Here is a 17,256-nt window from a genome sequence, read left to right as displayed (position 1 = left end):
TACGTCCTGTGTCACACAGAGTAATGTGTGTCTGATGCGCGGTCATCTCCTCACTTTTTAAAATAAGCTAGCAAAACCATAACCTAAAAAGTTGCTACTCCTTTTATATTCCACATACTCATTTGACCCATTGCTAATATAAAATGTTGATTAATGCAGCTTTAAATATCAGCAGTGAACACGAGAATGAAAGATAGCAAAAGGAAATATAAAACCATCTTTGACATAGTTTACTAGCCCTTTGTGCATATATCACAGTTTATATTTAAAATTGTGCAATGAACATAAACTAACTGGTAAGTAAGTACATTTAGAGCCACTGGAAACCAGAGTCAAATTCATTTTGTACACACTTGACCAATACAGCTGATTCTGATTATTTAAAGCTATCAAGCTTGTTTTACGTAAGTAGGTATTGGGTATTTAAAGGGAAAATTCGCCACGTTATATGTAGATGTCCACTCAGTGTTGATGGTAAATGTAGTCAGTTAAAGAAATGCATTCCTCAGTGCTTGCTATATTGATGGAGAAAGCTGCTTTTTCCTGCTCACAGAGCCGTGTTGGCAGTGCCTACATGTCCCAGAATGCATTGCATACGAGCTTCTGACGCCCAACCCCCAAATCCTTCCAAAAACTGCCCCATGCTGAAATTCATTGCAGCAGAATGATTCAGTTTCTTTTGGCATCAGAGGACAATTTGAGCAAAGGCACAATTTCCGCTGTTTTGCTGGAAACATAGCTAGTTTACAAACCAAGCAAGCAAGCCTGTAGTTGATCCTTGCCTTCAGCTACGTCACTGTACATGTCAAATGGCGGTGCTGGTGCCGGAAGAAGAACTGATCCTTTAAGCCCTCAGTTTTGCCTTACAGACAAGGTAGGCAACTAATCAAATGGTTCCATCATTATCATCACTGTTAAGTTAGTAATTAAAAGATATTGTTACTTCTCATATGCAGATGTCATCTGTCATTTGAATCCTGCACTCCGTTTTCCTTGAGAGAGGTCCTTGCTGCTGTTTGCTCGGGCTTACCTGCTGTCATGAACTCTTTGCAAACAGGCTAACATTCAACCTCTATGAAAAAAATACAACCTTGATCCTTTGCTACCACTCAATTACACACTCATCTCTAAGCTGCTTTTCTTGTCTAAACCCCTTGAGAATGTGATTTTTCTGCAACATTTTAGATGTGTTGGAAAATATCAATATATTCAATCGATTCCAATCTGCAAGGGGTTGTTTATCTGCTTCCGGCAACCTGCACCAGCTCAGGGTTTAAACCAGAAACAGATGCAGGTCCCACTATCACAGCTCCCTTCATTGGGTCCCAGCAAAATCAGATGATTCATTTGAAAATTATTCTTTTAACTTACAAGGCACAAGTGGGTTCCTGATGACCTGATGTACCTATGCAGCACTATAAGGAGACGTTTCGTCCTCACAACGTCCCCTAAAGCCCTGGAGCTGCTGAATCAGTGTGAACGGTAGGCTGAAAAGGTAGAATAATTTCTTCCTTCAACATTTCTCTCCTCATTTCTGCAGAGCGGTGTGTACAGTGTTCAGCACATGGCTGTCGGAGTATCCTGAAGACTTTACGAGTTTGGGGGAGCCCTCTCGCCTGCTGCGCCTGGCTCCCCTCCTCCCCCTGGACTCCTCATCTGCAGCCGACCTCCGCGCTCGCTTCCTCAGGATAGCCGAAGAGCTCAGCGAGAAAGCCCTGCTCCCTAACGCGCATAAAGGTCTGTATATAACTGGGATTTAAATGACACAGTTAAGGCCTTGTTATATATATATATATATATATATATATATATATATACATATATATATATACACTTGACCTCTCAGCCCCAAACTGGGGCTACACCAGACACAAAAATACAACATTTGTGACTTCCTCGATTAGAGAAATTAAACCAAACTGCTTTAGAAGTATATTTTTCTGGCCACTTCTGAATTCAGGAGCATCTAGAAAGTTGAAATTAGACCATTGTAGTGAAATATTCTGGACACCACAGCTACTCTTCTATGAAAGCCAAAGGCGGCCATGTAATTAGTGCATGGTTCTATGGATGGAAATGTAAGACTGTTGATTCGCCAGTCCTCTAATGTGCTACTGAACATCTCAACAAATATTAAATGGATTGCCATGACATTTTGTACATTTAAGCCCCCCCCCCCCCCCCCCCTCAAGATAACAAAACTAATTTTCTCATTAAAATTTGATATTTATTCAGTTTCCTCTTGTTTTCCTAAGAAAGCTAGATAACAAGCTGTTATCTTGAGAAAGCCATCATTCTCTGAATCAAAACATCTTCATTATTACAGCGACAGCTCTGAGAGAAACTGATTACTACAAACAACAGCGTTCCTTATATTCTGAATCCACTGTTTTATTGAACGGCTTCACCCTTTTGCAGATCAGACCGGTTTCACCGGCCCTCCTCCTGACGCCTCCAAGTTCGAACCCACCAGCGTCCTGGGATTCCCCGGGGCGCTCATCGCTGAGCAGCTCACCAAAATAGAGGCAGTGAGTTGTCTTTTAAGCCTGAACGTGTTTTTGATGGTGGCATGAAGCAAAATAGTGTTGGTGAAATTTAATAGATTACAGTTCTTAAGCCACTGGAAGGTTTTAGTCATTTGGTTTATTCTGATATTTACAGAATAAGGGTGCATGCTGCTGTCTGCACCTCTGCTTTGACGTCAGTGTTGACTCTGTAGTTCAGGTGCAGTCTGCTTTGCACCATCTTAACCTGCCCTTTTGCTCCATCCTGTTTTGTGTTGTGATGAACTTTGATCACCTGTGACATTTTCATATGAATACACTTCTATTTTTGTGCTCTCTTTCACTTGCTCATGAAACACTGGAGCCATCTGTTTTGTTTTGTTTTTTTTTTTGCATTTTTTGCTGTTCACACTCGCAGCAGCAGAACACACACAAATGAAGTGGTACTTACAGTAACATGAGCCACCGCGGCTGCAAACACAAACAGAAACTCAAACTCTGTCAGCACAAAATTCAAGCAGGAAGCCGTCACCGTACAGGTCACATGGTTTGATTGATTTGATTATTTATAGATCTATGTGTGGTCACGTTCCAGGAGCTGTTTGTCCGCCTGGTCCCGTACCACTGCCTCGGCTCGCTGTGGTCTCAGAGGGATAAGAAAGGGAGGGAAGACGTTTGTTGGTCCGTCCGGGCCACCATACGTCAGTTCAACAAATTGGCCAATGCAGTTTTAGCATCCTGCCTTTGGCCCACGAAGCTGCGCAGCCAGCAGAGAGCCCGACTGCTGGAGAAGTGGATCAGCGTGGCAGAGGTCAGTATTACAAAATCAAAGGTCACAGCTCTAAAAATGCAGGATTTTATGCCATTTTTACAAGTTGGAATTGAACAAAATGGGGGTTATGTTGAAATGAAATTGTTAAGAGTATGTCAGTCGGGGTTTCAAGGCTTCTAAAAACCTTAACTGTGCATTTTCCTACAATAAACCCCATTAATCCCCTGAACATAATCCTATTCTCAGCTCTGACGACTCGCATACCATCACAAATTCTCAGTCTGCTTGGTTTCTGCTGTGACTGTACCAGTAATTTCATTTTCATCAATAGCTGAGAGCACGACACATTAATGAGGTCTTGGTTTATGGTTGTTTTCTGGACAGAGCGGCAGCAAATAACAAAATTGCGCTCTTTCTGTTTGAGTGCACTTGGTGGTTCAGCACTTTTGAAGAGGTTGTTAAAAAATCAGCATGGTTTTATACTGGAACTAGACCTCCAGTCCAAGGACTCCTTTAGGAAATGTACTGTGCATGAGCAGTACACACCAGTAATGTCAAAAAAAGTCAAAAAGAAAATGTGATGTACAACCTCAAGGCAAAAAGGTTTGAATCCGCTTAAAAATGTCAGCATTATACAAGAGAAGTGAGATTAACATATCCTGTCCTTGGTTGTTGTGGTCACATGAGCAGTTTTACTCCTTTCCAAGCCTCTTCATCTGTGAATAAAACACAGCTTCACTCCAGCATTACTGTATGAAGCTGCATTTTTCATCGCATACACACAAACACACACACTAACATCCTGTTTGGTAAAATGTGGTATCACCGGTTTGCAGCCGAAGTGCCGTCCTAAGCTCATCCCAGGCTTCTTTTGGGACAAACCTCTTTAGCGGTATACATTATTCAGCACCTAGGGCCGACGCTGTAACTTAATACCAGCCAGACTCACACCCACAGGTGTTCTCAGTTACAGTGCGAGTGCATGTGCGCGTACGACCGCGTGTGTGTGTGTGTGTGTGTGTGCACATTCAAATGAGTGTATTCACCTGTGTGTGCTTTCAACAGGAGTGCCGAGCCAGGAAGAACTTCTCCTCACTGTATGCCATCGTGTCGGCCCTGCAGAGTAACCCCATCCACCGGCTGAGGAGGACGTGGCAGGACACTGACAGGTCTGCAGCTGAACAACACTCAGTTTGAGATTTAAAAAGTATACCCATATACACAGAGAACGATGCGCGCTGAACAATGAAATCCCACGTGTGCTGACCTTTCTGATTGTCTTCCATAAAAAAATACTTAAACGTTAGAAAGAAAGTCAGGACAACATGACAACAATCGAGTAATTAGACAAGTATGCAGTACATTGGGATGTGGAACACAGTAGTTACTGTAGTATTAAGTAATTGAGGACTTTTATGGACCTCTGCTGGTGACCGAGGAATTGCAGCGGTGGTACCTCAAGTCTCCAGCACACAAGAGAGCGGCTTGAAACTGACAGAAACAATAACGTCTCATTTTCAAAATAAAAGGTGTTTCTCACCTACCGTCAGTGGAACAGAGACATCGTTAATGTTATTACTTTCACCTGTGCTTTTCCTGCAATAAGTCCAAGTGTCGAAAGGTCCATACAAGTTAACAATGTTTTTTCATTTACTTAATATAGTGTAGAGAAGAAACAATTAGTCGATCGACAGAAAAATAACTGGCAACTATTTTAATAATCGATTAATCGTGTTGAAGCCAAAATACCAACAATCTCTAGTTCCCACTTTTTATTTCTTAGGATTTGCTGTTTTTCTTTGACTTAAGTAATAGAAATGTTTGTGTTGTTGGCCTGTTGACAAAACAAGACATTTAAAGACATCAACTTGGGCGTTAATAATCCACAGATTAATTGACAATGAAAATAATAATTAGTTTCAGCTCTAATACGTATAGAAAATACTTAAAGTTGGCATACGTCCTTCTAGAAAGAAAAATGTATGGTACAGTAATTTTCAGATGCTTAGAACTTTATTATATATTTGATCACATAAAGTATTATATTAACTGTAAATGTGATGTGCGGTTAGGAGCAGGAGGGCAGTTTCTTCATAGCTTCAAACAGCTTTACTGGAAACTGGCGTTACCCTCAGGACACTTTATTTATTAAGCACCAAGGCAACCTTGTAAATATCACTCAAAAAGTCAACCTCATGAAGAAGCAGAAGTAAAATATCTCTCCACGAACTAAAACTAGAAAATGCCACTTCAGCAGTGTTTCCCCTCAACATAAAACTGCTTTCAGTCACGGCATCGTCTCTGAACCAGTTTCATAACTGTAAATTATATCAAACATTCTTTACTCATTTTTTCCATCAGTCTCTCAAACCTCAGTATCCGATTTCAATACGTGCTTTTGACTTTGCAGACTTCGTCAATTTCAGCTTATACAAAATATCTTCCTGACACGTCATCAGCTTAATGATATTGAAATGTAAATGATCATTTACTGTAAACCAACTCACTGTTTTTGGTCACTTGACAGGGAGGCAGTGAGGAGATACGAGGAGCTGTCAGAAATATTCTCAGACAAGGACAACTACTCACAAAGCAGAGAACTCCTGAAGGAGGTAAGTTTCTGTCCAGACAAAGTACAGGACGTTAATGGAAATGTAAGAGTACATTTTCAAAATTGGCTGAGCTAAAAACGAGAAATCAGGCTCCGAATGATGACATAATTCACATTATGCAGTTTAAATAGAGCAGCTTCAGTGAGAAATGTGATCTTTTATTCATGGCAGGAGGAGGCTGGTTTCTGCTGGGGTCATGACACGGCATCACAGCATTAAACCGGTTCTGCTTTTTATTTACGAAGGTTTCGAGCCTTAATGGCGTGTTTTCTAGATATCATGCCATTTGACCATTTGTGTGTTGGTTAATGATAACACTAACTGGTTGCTTAGAGGCTGGAGATGCAGTTTCGTGTGCTGGAAAGCTGCCAGTTTGAACTCTGGAGTCAGATTTCAACAACTCTTTTGTGATGTCTTGAACTTGTTTCAGGCCTATTTTTACTCACAGCTGTGTTGCTCTTGGCTGCTCTTGGATGCTTTTACCGCTTATCTTTTTACCACCTTGCTTTTTTCTCTACCTTTCTCCCCATCGCTACAAACACTTTGATTTTACACCAGTGTGTACAATATGTAACATCCTTGATTGTGCCAACATCATGGGAATGAAACAGGATGTTGGTAAACAGACTTAACAGTCTACAGCCACACCGGCATCTCTGTGAGGATGCACTTATGGGCGCTGAGCTAAATGCTAACGTCAGCATGCTAACACGCTCACAATGACAATGCTAACATGCTGATGTTTAATGGGTATCGCCATCTTAGTTTAGCATGCTAATGTTTGCTAATTAGCACAAAGTACAGCTGAGGTTGATGGGTGACAAAGTGAAATTTTGACCTGATGATGGTGCTAGATATATTTTCTACTTACAATGTTTTTTTGCTAATAATTGGCAATAAATCTGATTCTGATTCTGATGAAAAGTGAAAGGATTAACAAAGTTTTTTCCGTTTCATCCTGTGGGAAAATGAAACTGTCTGAACCAAATTTGAGACATTTAACTCGAGGAAAAGTCAGGCAATTGCCAAAATCATTTGGGTGCATCCACGAATGTCTGTACAGAATTTCATCTGGAATCCATACAAAAGTTGTCAAGATATTTCAGTCTGGGCCGACCGACATTGCTAATCCCTAGAGCTACACTGCCAGCATGGCTAAAAACAACATACATGATGACTGGAAACATACAGTGATGTCTGTTAAGGCTCGAACTGCAGCTCTGAAAAACCAATGCGACTCTTTTCTGCACATCTTTGACTGATATCTCACATCCTGGTGACGAGCATCCCATAATTTGAGACAGCAGAATGAGACATTTATTAATGTGTCTGTCAAGTGCCATTACTGGACCACATTTGTTAAATTCGTATCTGCACAGAGTGAAGTCGAGCCTTATCCTCGGCTGAAAACAACATTCAGTGGTAGAGATTTATGACTCCTTTTAAAAACCCGAAACCAGTCTAATCTGGTTGAGTAGAACTGCCCTTATTCTGTCAACACTTCCACTTCAGTACGAGACACCCATCTGAAGACGTACATTATATTTAGTTTGCACAGTGTCAGAGAGTTGGGGAAGTTGGCAGGATTTGCTGGGTTTTGATTCGCTGTTATGGTGCAGTGCAGGCATCAATACCTTTGCATTAGCTGCGATTTTACCCGTGATACCCCCAAAGGAATTCATCCAAACATTTGCTTTCATTTTCAAAGCTTCACTCGGAGCTTTGATTCCACAAAAACACCATTGCCTTCTGTTGCCCTTTGATTTTTGTCAGCACAGTTACTTGCTTCCCTTCGTCTCGCAGCTTGTCTAAAAATGACTACGACTAGCAGACAGAGTGTAAGATGAATGATTCAGACTAATAAAAGACTTACTAAAAGTTTGGGGAAATAAATTATTCACAACACTGTCACTGAAGCATTTGACAGTGTAACAATTTATTTTATAGTGTGATTATAACAGGGGATGTCTTCTTGGCTAATGTCAAGTTGTCATGACACATCAACTTTGCTTTGAAAGTAACATTTTATTAACATCATAAAAAACCACAAGAATGAATTCACGTTAATATCAGTTGTCATGATTAGGTTGATTAGGTTTTATGAAGTTTAACAGTACATTTATGGTCATTTGCGTCACGCTGAATGTTTATTTTTATCAGATAAAAGCGCATCTAGGGTCAAGTGTTGCAAAATTAGCTTAGGCTATAAATGCTATATGTCACATATTCATGAGGAAATATTCTATGCCCAAGTAAAGATAAATAAATGTTAAATAAATAAATAAAATTGCATTGAAAGTGAGATAATTAAATAAACCACTCAGCGTCTTCCAGCTCAACAAGCAGCCTGTTTTCCCATTGTATGCTACATGCTCAGCACCAAATGACAGGCAGCCACAGTTAGCAGCTAGCTTTTTTAAAACCACTATACTGTATGTGCTAGCAAATATACTATAGCATTTGTACATTTTGGCAAACAATAAAGACTATTTTATTGACCAATTGCAATCTGCCTTTGCAAAAACATTTGATCATATCACATGATGACATGATAACGGCTACTAAATGGTCACAACAAAACACAATTGTTTCCAAGAATGACCTTTGAACCTCACACTGTCCTTGCTTTTGTCTTGCAGGAGGGCACATCAAAGTTTGCCAACTTTGACAGCAGGCTCAACAACAGAAACCTTAACAGGGTAAGTAGAGAGGAGAGAAAGATGGAATTAGGGAGCGATGGAGGTTTAGCTTTTAGGGACAACAACCTGCTGAAAACCAGACTGTTGTTGTACAGGTCAGCACTCAGGTGTAAATGGCTCAAATTATGCGAACAAGTCTCACAGTTCACATGCACAGTTACATTTATAAATTATTCTCGCTGGAGTGTCAAATCATTTGGGGTCACCAAGACATTTCAGATAGTTTCAGTCACAGAGGAGTAACTTAAAATGACCTCAACAAACTTCAAGTACATAAAAAAAAGAAGTAATTTCACAAACTTTAGCCCATGTCTGGTGTGCATACCAATCATTTTAGCCTGAGGGGTTGTACACCCCCACAGGCCTTTATGGGAGACCTTGGAAAAGTTAGGAATGATGTAAGACTCTGCAAAAGTGTCATTAGTATTGTAAAAGTTTGGGGACAAATATGGTATAATATCTTTAGACAAATAATCTGTGGTTATACTTGCGTTCAGGTGTATCTTTAGGGCTTATGAATCTTATCTTATTGTACATACAGTGTATGCTCTGTGTCATCAATCTTCAGTGTATGTTTAGTACGTCACAAACATGAATATCACCAATAGAAGAGTCAAGTTTCTTTTTGTTAAAAGCACTCAGTTATAATTAATGGAAAGCTCTGTGGTTTAGCTCAGAGTTTAATAATGGATTTCAAACTAAAAGCACTTGAAAATACTGTTTTCCTACAAAACGCTACACTCAAAACATTGATACTGATGTCACTTTTGCTAAGCTGGGAGTGTTTCAGTGGTTTGATGGAGGGTTGTGAGGGGGATCGACCGGCGTGCCGCAGCGAAGTGGAACAGAGGGCTGTCGCGCGTGTGTGTGTGTGTGTGTGAGTGTGTGTGTGAGTGTGTGTGAGTGTGTGTGTGTGTGTGTGTGTGTGTGTGTGTGTGTGTGTGTGTGTGAGTGTGATGTGCTGAATCCTGAGCCATCGTTTGAAAAATAGCTGCAGGCGGCGGCTCTGAAATCCCTCGCTGTGTGGGCTCTTTACAATGTGAATAGAAACCTGGGGAACGGATGAAACACTTTCTTTTTTTTTTTTCTTTTTTTCACACAGTCCAACGCCCAGGGCACTGTGCCCTACCTGGGTATCTTCCTCACAGACCTCACCATGCTGGACACGGCGGTCAAAGACAGGCTGGATGTAAGCTCCTCTCATCTCTAACAAGGGGAAAGCTGGTCACAACCCCTGGAAGTTGCTCAGTATTTTACAATTATCAAACTGACTTAACACATCCTGTCACTCCCTTTGCAGAACGGCTACATCAACTTTGACAAAAGGAGAAGGGTGAGTGTTGCAATACGTATCAGTGTGAGTTGAATACATGATCTATTTTAGCGCTTAAAATAAGAGACATTCTACATTTAGTTGCATTTGGCCGATGCTCTGATACTGAGCAGTTTTAACGAGAGCAGCAGTGGACTGAGCCTCTGTTTCTGCAGCATAACAAGCAAGTTGTAATGTGTGCATGAGTACGAATTATAGCGCCCTGACTAAAACCCTGTGACCCTGGAAAGATCATGTTAAAGAGAAGAACTGAACAAAGCAAGAGCCACAAAAAGAGGAGAGATATGCGGGATCACTGTTGAGATAAGAGCGTATTAGAGCGAGCAGAGGTAGCGTAATATCTGAGGGAGGAAATGATTAAGTGGAGGGCGCTGTGAGGTGCAAGATGAGAGAGAAAAAAAAGAGGTGGTACAATAATACATGGGTGCTTTTTTTTTTATTATGAAACTTTGTGGTGATACAGCTCTTTGTTCACAGGAATTTGAGGTTTTAGCTCAAATCCGGCTCCTGCAGTCTTCCTGCAAAAACTGTGTTTTCATCGCTGACGAGGCCTTCATACAGTGGTACCAGAGTGTACCAACGCTAACAGAGGAGGAGAGGTAAATATCTATACGCTTGGTTCAGCTGCTGGTTAAACAAATGTCAAACAATGAAGGCAGTCATTCTTGACTGTTTCAATGTCTATTATAGTTACAGACTGTCCAATGAAATTGAAGCGCCTGGTGAGCCGAGCCCCCGTGGCCTTACTCCAACAGTCATCATCACACAGTGCCCAGAGTAAGCTATACTGAATGCACACACACACATAACACAGTAAAATGACCATATTAACACATTCACACAATTCAGAATATGTAAAGTGGGATTTAGGTCGGTGGTCTAGGTTGTGGCAGGTTATTGTGGCCACTCCTCACCGATTTTACACATGAAGTTCAGTTTCCTCGCAGCACTACTCAGACTGTGAAAATAGGTGTTTATTATCTTCTGTGGTTCTAAAGGAGCTTTCTAAAGTCTGAAAAATATCTGTGATTGAGCATGAGGCTTCCAATCTTTAAAAGAGAGGCCGTGTTACAAAGGAGGCGGGAGTGTGACAGACGCAGGCTTTTACCAGGCAGGAAGAATCTAATGGGAGATGCTATTGAGTTGCATTATGGCAAATTTGTGATTTAGGACTATATATGAATGAAATACACTACAGAATAAGTCGGCATATTTCGGCTTCCGCTGCTTCAATTTCCTCTCACAACTCCTCTGATTTTGTGGAAGTGCAAAACTAAATCGCTGAAGTATCACCAAATTGAATTAATGACTTGTCCATTAACCACAAGTCAATGCGAAGAAAATTAGTCGACAACAGTTTTGATAATTAATAATTTAATAAAAGTCATTTGCTGGTTTCAGCTTCCCACGTGTCAGTTTTCTGCTGCTTTTCTGTGTTTTCATATCTTTGTAAATTTAATATTTTCAGATGTTGGACTGTTGATTTCACAAAACAAGCAATTTGACTGCGTCACCTTGGCCTCTGGGAAATTTGATGGCCATTTTTCTTTAACCGTTTCTAAATGGTTGTTAATCGATGCTAAAAAAAAAAACAATAATTGCTTTCAACCCTAATCCGAATGTGTTTATACGTGTGTTGACAGCCTGAGTACCTCTCGGACCAGCCTGGCTGGTGACAGTGACAGCCTCTTTGACTTCCCCTCCCCTGTCAATAATCTGCTCTCAAAACTCACAAAGGTAATATACTATTACTTTGCATTGATATTAGCTGGTTTCCCAGACATTGTGTGCAGGAGTGACTCTTAATTTGCTTTTGTCTAAATCAAACAAACAGCGTTGAACTGAAAAACAATTTGTCATCAGCAACTTTTACTTCTGTTGCAGCATATGAGATCTCCGTCTGTGTCCTGCCTGGATGTTGACACGTCTCCTCCGACCAACGAGTCCACCCCTGCCACGTTGACTCCATCCACTCCCACGAAATCACACCGCCGGTCAGCCTCCTGCGGCAACAACCCCCCCAATAACATCCAAGGGTCGGGGCCCGACATGCGAATCATCAGGATACGGATGGACCTGCAGGATGGAAACCTTTACCGGAGCATACTGGTACTAATCCAAACTGTTTGAATCTAAGTTACAGCAGCGGTGAGATTGTAGGAAATTCTCTGTCCCAAATTATCTGCGACATGCTGCACTTAATGCCTTTCCTCTTATCTGCAAGCGTCCCGTAATGATAGTCATCAGAATCAGATCCTCAGGATACAATGGACGCAGGATATCATTACTGCAAATCAAGCTGTCCCTGTGTCATTGTTATTCTCCTCGTTCTCCTCAGGTTACGAGCAATGACAAGACCCCCACTGTGATCAGCTCTGCCTTAGAAAAGCACATTCAAGACCCCAAACAGGCGTCCAGATATGAGCTGATCCAGCTTCTGCCTGAAGGAAAAGGTAAAGACTCTGCCTACAACACTGTTAATAACAACTCCTATTGGAAGTGTACATTTCTGGAGCAGTTTTATCATTAGCTGGTGTATTTATGTTATTCAAATGGAGACAAAACTTTATACTTGTGCATCTATCTGAAATTGTGGGTAACTTCAGGTTTTTAGTGTAACTTCTTTTCACACTCATCATTTTGCACTTACAGACTTTCATACAGGGAGAATTATCTTTGGCAACAGGGTGATTATTTGAACATTTCCATTATTTTCTAACAAACGACTGTGCTTACTTGAATGAAAACAATTCTGGCACATACTGTATATCCAATGGTTTATGTGTAGTGTGTATATATGCAAATGTAATGTTTAAACATTTTCAATTATCAAAATAACACGTTATACCAGACAGAAAAACATAAAAACTGAACACTATAGACTGATCACATCTTATATACATTGTCAGGTTGTTCTATATGTATTTTGGGGCATTTATGCTTTAATTAGATAGTGACAGGAGAAGACAGGAAGTGAGTACTGATGTTATCAGTGCAGCAGCTTTGGAGAAGCTTTATTGAATTCTGATGTGTTTATTTGTCTCTCCTCTTCTCTTAACGCAGAACTGGTCATCCCTGCTACAGGAAACGTCTTCTACGCCATGACGTCATCAAGTGTTGACTTCCTGCTGAGAAAGAAAGGCGGGAACACTCCTCTGGGTTCACACCCGATCAGCACAGAGACCAGCGCCACTTTCCCTCGAATCAAGGCGAAGGGGAGGAGGCTGGTCAGAACTCTATTTTGACGTCACATTTTTCTCAACCCGGCTTTGTCCACAGTGACGGATTTTTCTCGTTGTGCTGACATGGATTTGGGGGAGGGGGGGGCGAACTCTCACAAACAGTAAATGTGGCCTTCTCTGTGCAAGACAAACATCTACATATGCCTTCCTCCCATGCTCCTACAAAGCTTGTTCTAGCAAAACACCAAGACCAAGTCTCCTTGTGTTTTAATCAACGACTCCATAGCAGTCAAACATTTTCAGACCTCCAGCTGCCCCGCTGTGTTCACCAGAGCCGTCTGCTGCTGAAGAACAGCGTCAGCCTTCCTCTTCCAAACAGTATGCATAACTAATACTTTTGGTGCTGGCTCTCGAGTCCCAGTCAGGTAGCACTTGATGCATTTATTTCATTTCCAACTCAATGAATAAGATCTGTTTTAATTGCTTATAGCCGCCAGGAAATCCCTTGTTGTTGTGTGCCTCAGTTGTGAGTGACGTTAACAAATGTAAAAAGATTTAATTGGTCAGAACTTCTGTGAGATGCCGTTGAAGGATTTAGGACAGTGTTTTGTTTTTGGGGAAGAAGCGTAATGAGATCTAAATATACAGAGCCTGTCAGATCTGGTTCTGGTGAACAGCGCACACACAGAGAAAACCAAAAGACACAGTGCAAGTGCATCATCGTAGCAAAACACTGGAGTCGAATGAGACAGATGTATGTTTTGTATATATTTATATATTTTGTATGTCTGTATGATGTCAACATTGTGTTTACACTGGCAAGGAACTCGAGGTCCATGTGTCCAGTAACTAATTCTTCACGGAAAAACGCATCAAGATTTCCAGACAGCGACTCAATATTCATTTCAAGATAAACTTAAAGCTGCATTAATCAATATTTTTATATTATCAATTAACTTACTATTCATATTGTGGAAGGGGCTGCTCACTTGCCTAAAAAGAATGACCAACTCTGCAGCTCTATGGAGCTTTTTGGCCTGTTTTAGGTCATTTGTTTGGGTTGCAGGGTCCCAGAAAGTTACACCACGGGTCATTCTCACAGCTGTTATCAAACCTGTTTCCAGCAGCAGCTGTTCTCAGCAAAAAAAAAAAGAAGCTCAGATAAACCCACTGTATGCTACCTGCCCAACGGCAACCAGCAGACACACAAAGTTAGCGACATCTAGCTGTTAAAGAGCCAGATATTTTTCTCAGGAGTTGCTAGCGACCAAACTAGCCCTAAAAAGGAGAGTGATATACACTTATTTCATCACTTAAACCAGATAAATACGTCTTCTTCAGCTGGATGTGTGTGTAGGCAGCTATTCGCTAACATGTTAGCTGTAACAACTCTATAAGGCAACAGCTCTGTTTGGAGTTCTTCCGACCCCCTAGTGGCCAAAAATGGATTATTGCAGCTTTAAAAAAACACCTTCAGCACTTTCAAAGCATGTGGCTTCGCTTCAGTTTATCACTGCTGTGCGAAAACCCTATAAGGACATTCAAAACAACACACCACCATTATTATGTTTAAGGTTTTCCAGGTCTTAACTTTTGAACAGAGCATAAGCAAAACTTAATTTATGCAGATTTCTACGCAGCTCAACAGGACACATCTTCACTGCTGTTTACATACAGTACAAAGCCTCAGCTCCAATTTCATTAACTTCAGTATAGGTTGAAAACACACAACCTCTTTGAAAACCCTTTGACGATGGTCTTGTGACCTCTGGTTGTACCTGCTCAGTGCTTGTGAGGCCTCCTTATTGGCTGAGGCACAAGCATAGCGGGACCAGGGAGAGGATTCTTCAGATGACGTGTGCTAGCGTTATGCTGTGTTACTGATTGTTTTAGTGCCTTTCTCTACAGGATGCTCATCTGTCCTCATGTTTGCATTAGAATGTATACAGTATACATGGAGAAAATGCAGTCACTTTCCAGTGCTGTGTAGTCTCACATCAAAGCTATTTATGCACTACATGCAGGATGTCCTATTTTTGTGGTAATAAATTTACTTTTATATGAATTTCATTGCTTGTGATTGATGCGCTGTAACATATTCCACATTCAATACAAACAGATATTTCCCATGCTGCTGAGTATCGCATAAAAAAGTAATTAAAGCTGTCTCTATATGTCAAATAGTGACAATTCTATTTTTCTCATGGATAAGGTAAACAAAGCAAGGTGAATATACATCAGCGATAAAAAAAAGAAAGAAAGTACACCTCTGTTTTAGTCTTTTTATTCAGATTCAAGATAGCCAGCATCTTTATCTTCAAGCAAAATCATGGTCAGAATGAATGTTTGTGGAAATGTGATACAACTATAAAAAGGCACATGAATTCTGGATCTGTCAGAAAAGCACATTCACACCAACACAAAGTATTAAAGCATTCCTCACCTGAGTGTCGTCAGTGTCTGTAGTTTAATAATGTCAGTGAAATGTGTGCGAGTGCTGAATGTCACATTAATCCCACATTGTTTATACATTTTAAATTCCATAAAATCAATTTTCATACAGTTTTCAATCAGCAAAGCTCCACGTGCTCCATGAGAACATGCCCACAAAACAGCTCATTTTGATTTAAACAGAAAAAGTCCAAGAGAGCGAGGCAGCTCTTACACAGTTTGCAACACGGTCTCATCCGTTTCAGCAACAACAATACCAAGTGGTTATAAAGACACTTGAACAAATGCTTTCATTTAAAGTGGCACTTTGAGGCTTTTGTGTTTTTCAAAATGAACACCATATTTCCCATAAAGCCCTCTGCTTCCTGTCAGATTTGACTGCTCCTACTCCTCCAGCATTGTTCTGTATGCATTTAGTTTGAAGAGTAGGATGTAACGGCCCTTGATAACAGCCAATAATCATTCTGAACAAGCAAATGAACAAGTAAAATGTTTTTTGTGCCTGAAGGGCCCCGAAAACATATTTTCTCAATCAGCTTCTTTCTGTGAGTGATGAATGCACCATTTCCATTTTGAAATGGACAGGGCTCGGCTGGAAAAATGTGATGTCACGTACTTTCATGCACCAATCAGGATTTAACAACATACCAACTGTCAGTTAAATCTGATCAAACCATATCTGAAGTCTGATCATATCCACACAGCCCTGATGAAGCAGATTAGCTAGTTTTCAAGAGTTAAACTTCCAATAAATAATACCTAAAAGTGTTTTGTTTTTTTTACTTTTAGTCAGGGGCTTTAAAGCAACTTAATTCAAGCAACATTTGCTGTTGAATCATATTGTGCAAACTGCAGGTCTAACAAAACATTTGCAAAGCATATTTTGGAAATCTGAAATCTATGTTTACTAGCTTGCAAATGTTTTCTTTTCTGCCTTTGTTGGCGCATAAGTTTATTTCTTGGTACATTACTGCAACCTGTTGATCGCTGGAATAGTGTGAAACCATTGGCTGGAAAGTGTGTCGCCCATGTGTGTCATAATGCGCGTGCAAACAAAACGGGAACCCACACATTAAAAAAAATATTGCTTCATAGCATTAATAGTGGTCGAAAACGCCGACAGGGAATATTAAATGATTTTAAATATGTTCAAGCATTTCACTTAAAAGCCCACATGCCCAATATTACATATTACCCTTTCCTTAAGCCCATCTGGCTCCAGCAGGGTGTCAACACTGGATCGTTCCTCCTGTACAAGCCTCACACTCCAGCGCTGCCGTCCGGTAAGCCTTCCACACCACGGTGTCCTGCAGACACACCGTGCCACCGCCTCGCTTCTCCTCCGCCTTGTTCCGGTTTATGTCTCCCACACACACCCAGCCTCCTCTAGACCCCGACCCGGCCGCCTCAGGGCTGACAGCCCACTTGGAGTGGTCCTGACTGGCCTTGAAGGTGAACGTCTGGCCCGGGTTGATGAGCGTGATGTCCAGGACCTTCCAGCCCAGCGAGCAGTCAGAGGGGAGGATGCCTGTGGAGCGAACCCAGAACTGGACCAGGAGGTTTGACTGGAGGGTGGGGGCCACCCAGGAGTGGTACAGGTCTGATGAGGATAGATGGGAACATGTTTTTATTATTTCATTGTCTGTAAACTGTCTGCATCTGTTAAATAATATAGTCTTAGGTCAAATATAAAGTACGGTATT

At 41.0% G+C, this 17,256-nt stretch overlaps 2 protein-coding genes across 3 annotated transcripts in view; one reads left to right on the top strand and one right to left on the bottom strand.

Moving 5' to 3' along the window:
• The window catches only part of rgl2 (ral guanine nucleotide dissociation stimulator-like 2), a 27,637-nt gene extending 12,088 nt beyond the window's left edge, over positions 1–15,549 (top strand). Inside the window, exons 7-20 of one of the 2 annotated variants that reach the window (XM_070912249.1) lie at positions 1,541–1,737; positions 2,419–2,528; positions 3,100–3,315; positions 4,342–4,445; positions 5,804–5,888; positions 8,528–8,587; positions 9,690–9,776; positions 9,888–9,920; positions 10,398–10,519; positions 10,611–10,697; positions 11,564–11,657; positions 11,805–12,029; positions 12,259–12,373; positions 13,005–15,549. In XM_070912249.1, coding sequence (XP_070768350.1) covers positions 1,541–1,737; positions 2,419–2,528; positions 3,100–3,315; positions 4,342–4,445; positions 5,804–5,888; positions 8,528–8,587; positions 9,690–9,776; positions 9,888–9,920; positions 10,398–10,519; positions 10,611–10,697; positions 11,564–11,657; positions 11,805–12,029; positions 12,259–12,373; positions 13,005–13,165 — 1,696 coding nt within the window. In that variant the 3' untranslated portion in view covers positions 13,166–15,549. Of the gene's footprint in view, positions 1–1,540; positions 1,738–2,418; positions 2,529–3,099; positions 3,316–4,341; positions 4,446–5,803; positions 5,889–8,527; positions 8,588–9,689; positions 9,777–9,887; positions 9,921–10,397; positions 10,520–10,610; positions 10,698–11,563; positions 11,658–11,804; positions 12,030–12,258; positions 12,374–12,983 lie in introns of both variants that reach the window. The other variant, XM_070912248.1, reaches the window with a different exon arrangement.
• Positions 15,371–17,256, bottom strand: part of dnase2 (deoxyribonuclease II, lysosomal) — a 7,396-nt gene continuing 5,510 nt past the window's right edge. The window contains exon 7 of the mRNA XM_070912252.1: positions 15,371–17,153. Within this exon, the coding sequence (XP_070768353.1) occupies positions 16,783–17,153 (371 nt within the window). The 3' untranslated portion in view covers positions 15,371–16,782. The remainder of the gene's footprint in view (positions 17,154–17,256) is intronic.

This window comes from Enoplosus armatus, chromosome 9 (genome assembly GCF_043641665.1).
Source record: "Enoplosus armatus isolate fEnoArm2 chromosome 9, fEnoArm2.hap1, whole genome shotgun sequence".
Lineage (NCBI taxonomy): Eukaryota > Metazoa > Chordata > Actinopteri > Centrarchiformes > Enoplosidae > Enoplosus > Enoplosus armatus.
The sequence above is the reverse complement of the archived record's forward strand: the minus strand, read 5'-3'. Positions and strand labels throughout refer to the sequence as shown.